Source organism: Diadema antillarum, unplaced genomic scaffold (assembly GCF_040938485.1).
Source record: "Diadema antillarum isolate AM-2024a unplaced genomic scaffold, OU_Dant_1.0 scf00000003, whole genome shotgun sequence".
Classification (NCBI taxonomy): domain Eukaryota; kingdom Metazoa; phylum Echinodermata; class Echinoidea; order Diadematoida; family Diadematidae; genus Diadema; species Diadema antillarum.
In genome coordinates, this window is record NW_027270892.1 from 1,302,482 (window position 1) to 1,307,428 (window position 4,947).

The following is a 4,947-nucleotide window of genomic DNA, read 5'->3' on the forward strand; positions in this document are numbered from 1 at the left end:
TGGTCATAATATAATCTGTTTTCATCCGCGCTCCTTATCTCGATCTGTACACTCGGTTCAGAATTTGAACCTACGCTTGACAAGCTTGCTTCAAAGTAGTTTCCATCTTATTTCTTTAGCATTCATACATAGAGCCAAACTTATAAAGATTGACCGCCATATTCTTTATGTTTAATTGTGTAATTCATTGTGCATCCAAGCCGGATAGCCTATTGTGTTTCACTTTACTTTGTTACATTTGATGTAGATTCCTTCATTGATAAATATGAAAATAGATTGAAATGAACTGAATTGAATTGAATCATAAATACATGTACCTTCAATTATCATCAAACTCTTGGTAATTGATGCGGATAGGGAAGCTCATAAACAGAAATGACCTAAAGAATCAAACTCTCCATTATATTACATCTCAAAACAAAGTGACAAAAGTATAATTGCAATTTGATAATCTGGTACACACTTTTAGGTGCAATATTTGGAATAGTTGCATAAAAAAGTGGATAATGCGTTGCATAGAAATGTATATCCATTATAAAGATATATACTAGTATGTACAAATATCAGCACACTAACTATCCTTCCCACGTCTCACCAAATTCAAATGTATACGTCCTATACACACAAATCTATATTCTTCTGGCTATCAATAGGTCAAATGAAAAAAAAAAAAGAAACTATCCTACGCTTTCAATCGAACCTTGATCTGAACGTCATTACCAAAGGAACTGCTTTTAAGAAGATTTAATAATCCTCATAAATAATCCCCTTTATCACTTCGTCAATAACATTGACAAGTTAACAATTAACGTCATATTTTTTTCTCCGTCATAGTTTTGGACAGCTTTAACAGAGGTCACAGAGAGGGAAAGCGAATCTCCTCGAGCGTTTAGTCCAAAGGTCAAGTGTCATTTAAAAATAGCACAAACAAATCTTGCCACCGGTTCGTTTCTCGCTTCGCACGCTGCATTTCTGGCGTGCAGGGGAATGTGTATGTGTACAAAATTGCGAAAAGCAGGTGAGTTTGAATCGCTTTCCAGACTCCTCTATTGCTGGTTTAAAATGATAATAATGTATGCTTAACAAACGATGGGAGGTATTTTGTATGGATTTGGAATCAAACAGTTTGTTGCATTGAGCACACCGGTATCGTCGGTTACTCACAAGTAATATAGCCTTGCACTTGGAAGGCGCAACTGTAGAACGTCTCAGCTGCGAGGCAATGGCTGAGGTACAATGGCTATTGATAGCGATACACGTACATGTATGTCGTGTGTGTGTGGAGAGAGATGGTGATAGCCTTGTAATAATGGGGTTCTGGTTCACATGCATGAGGCAAATGAGAAAATGTCGTCTTGGAACCCCGTGGTAGGTAATTATCAGCTTCTTTCCGCCTACAATATAACAGACGTATTGAATGCAACAACTATTACCGGTTAGTGCTGTACAACTGTATATGTACATATTATTGTAGTTGCTCCGCGTATTGGCAGTACTAGAAATAGCAACAATTATGTCACAACAGCGGAATGCATTAAACGCCAATCTTGATTTTAATGATTAATCCGAAATTTCGAGGATCCTTCCTCTTCATCAGGGATGACACTGTGAAAATTCGCACTGTCATTCCTGAAGAGGAAGGATCCTCGAAAATTCGGATTATTCATTAAAATCAAGATTGGCATTTAATGCATTCCACTGTTGTGACACTATTATTGCTATATATATATATATATATATATATATATATGTACAGGTGTATATACCCTTATGGAACAAACACATGGTCACACAGTGTGATTTGTGTGGAAATGTCCCAATTTCATATTGTAACTATGTGAAATTGGGACATTTCCATATAAACCACTCTGTGTGATCGTGTGTTCGTTCCATAAGGGTACACACATATATATATATATATATATATATATATATATATATATATGATATCATGTGCCACTACACTACCCTACCTCTTGGAAAAGTACAAGAACAGATTTTCGACAGTCTTAACAATGACGAAATGTATAGTGACATCAGAAACGATAGTGATAGCGGTAACGGACACGGACTTCCGATCAACCTCACGTTTCCTCGACACTGCTGTCACGTGGCTATGAAAATGGGTTACAGACACAATTTAACCACCACCACCCCCCCCCCCAAAAAAAACAAAAAACAAAAAATCGACAATACGACGGAAGACGCTTCTCCATGCACTAATTTTTACACTAGAAATGGCTCAGACTACGTTTTCTCCATAAATATTGTCACAATTGTATCCAAAGGTATAACTACACACAAAAACTGGATGCATTTGAATGATATTGGTTGACATTATTGCATGAAACGAAAACTTGAAATACAGGCATTAACCCATACAAGATCATAACCTTTAGAATGCACTTGACCTTGTACACACACACACACACACACACACGCACACACACAATGTGCCAAAGGTAATGAAAGGGGCAAAAGTAGATTGCGGAACAGCACTTCCCATTAGGGTGAAACAGAGCAAGGCCGCTCAACCGTTTATCATTACACTGCATCTTTCTTTCTTCTACAGCGTATGCAATGGTTCACTGTACAGGCCCTACGTTGATATTTTCATTACTCTACATCACTTCCTTTGGAAAAAGAAATTCATTTGTTGATTCAAAACAAACGCAAAAGAGATATAAATCTAAACACATTAAATCACATGTGTTCATATTTTAAGTCCCTGAACAGCTTTGGAATCAACAGGAATTTCATGGGTGACGTGACATTTGCTCTTGCAACAATTATTGCTCCGGTCTCATTTTCCTCAAGGACTTAGGGTTAGTGTTAGGGTTAGGGTTAGGGTTGTGATGGGATTTTAGGTTTAGTTTGAAGTGAGGATTAGGATTAGGGTTAGGATAAAGTGAGTAGAATTTCTGTTTGGTTTAGATGCTAGGGTTAGGGTAAGGGATGCAGATACTTCATTGGAGCGATTGTCGCAAGATCAAATGTCATGGAATTATTCAATGTAAATGTTTCTGGTATATTTTTCATTTTAAAAGATGATTCTTGGAAATAGTCTTGCAAATATCTAACTTGGATATTCCAGTTTTTTTTCTTTTAGTTATTCTTTTTTCTGGCTTGACCACATTAAAAAACATCTTGCCGTTATGCACGTTTAAAAAGAAGAGATGTATTCGCCTATATATTTCAGCCGATAATCATGTTACTATAAAGACATATTTTATTGCTATTCAATCTTTCAGTATCTGAGGTGGAAAACGGAAAGGAGACACCTTATCACGATGGATGACATTTTGAATCTTCTCGAAAAGAACAACATTACTCTTGTACGCTTCGAGCAAATTGATATGTATGGTATATCACAGTGTCGCGCTGTTCCCCTCAAACATTTCAAGACGTCGGCGGAGCATGGTGTTAACTTCTCCAAGGGTTTACTCATATTTGACCCAAGGGGATATCCCTTCGAAAATAGTGGCTATGGAGAAGAAATTCATTACGAAGACTGTCGGGTGTTTCCCGACTTGGACACGTTCGCGATTCTACCTTGGATGAAAAATACAGCTCGTGTGTTGGTGGAGGGTGAGATGAACGGAAAAAAAGTTCCTATATACCCACGAGTTGTTGCAAGGCGTCAGCTTGATCGCTTAGCTGACTATGATCTTTCCCTGTGGTCTGCACATGAACATGAGTTTTACGCGGTGAAGGCAGATACCATGGAGCCCATCGATCACGAATCGTACGCGTTCTCCTCGCTTCGCCTCTCTGCAGATGAGGACTTTATCCAACAGATCGTGGTTGACCTGCCCAAAGCAGGGGTCGACGTCGAGTGCGTCACGTTCGAGACGTGTGCAGGTCACATGGAGGTCACCTACAGACCAGAGTTTGGGATAAAGGCGGCCGATACAGCTTACACATATAAACTAGGCATCAAGGAAATAGCGTTGAAGCATGGCTATGTAGCTAGTTTCATGAGTAAACCGTGGCCTCAGGAGCACGGTAGTTCTGCGCATTACTGCCATTCTTTGTGGGATGCAGCAGGAAAGGTCTCCAAGCTGTATGATGCTTCGAGTTCAACTGGCCTGTCAAAAATTGGAGAGTACTGGGTAGCAGGGCTCCTGGCTCACGCAAGGGCTATATCAGTTTTGATGGCACCTACAGTCAACTGCTTGAAAAGATTCAAGCGTCATTCCTTTGCCCCCTATAACGTTACCTGGGGTCCAGACAACCGCACCTGCGCCATCCGAGTCAAGATCCAGGGAGACAAAGGCACATACATCGAAAATCGACTTGGTGCGTCTGGATGCAATCCCTATATAAGTATGGCGGCCACAATTGCAGCAGGACTGGACGGAATCGTCAATAAGCTACCCTTACCCAAAGGAATAGACGGGGCGAGCAGTGCTTATGATGACGAATACGTTCCACCACTGACACCAGCACTGCCAGACAACATGGAGGAGGCTGTGGAAGCTCTGCTGGCTGATGAAGTGATCACATCAGCACTGGGAGAAGAGTTCATCAAGTGTTTTGTTGCCGCCAAAAGGCACGAGATGAAGCTAGAGAAAGAAGCAATAGAGAAAGGCAGACTGGAGGAATGGGAAAGAGAATTTCTCTTCTTTATGATGTAATTTCGCCTCTACAATTTCAAGTCATCCGCAATTTAGTGGCATAAACCACATCTAAACTTTAACACTGATGGTAATTCAATGTTTGATAAGATTAACTTTGGATTAGTTGAATTTTGATTGACAAAAGAAGACATGAATAGAAATGATTGTCTTTTCAAAGAGTTTTTGAATTTGTTGGCTGTGCCAAAGATGACAAATAAGAAAGTATTCCTTTACTCACCAAAGATCCCAAAACGAAATTAAACTCAAGTGAAACTACAGTATTACAAGACAAACCACTACCCAAATTATGGGCATGCTTACAACATTG

The 4,947-nt window shown here is 39.6% G+C and overlaps 1 protein-coding gene across 1 annotated transcript; it reads left to right on the forward strand.

Moving 5' to 3' along the window:
• The first annotated feature begins 988 nt into the window (after positions 1 to 988).
• LOC139738161 (lengsin-like) lies at positions 989 to 4,637 on the forward strand. Its single transcript, XM_071648855.1, has 2 exons — positions 989 to 1,018; positions 3,252 to 4,637. Exon 2 carries the CDS (start codon positions 3,291 to 3,293, stop codon positions 4,635 to 4,637), a length of 1,347 nt encoding a protein of 448 aa, XP_071504956.1. The 5' UTR covers positions 989 to 1,018; positions 3,252 to 3,290.
• Positions 4,638 to 4,947: the final 310 nt, after the last annotated feature.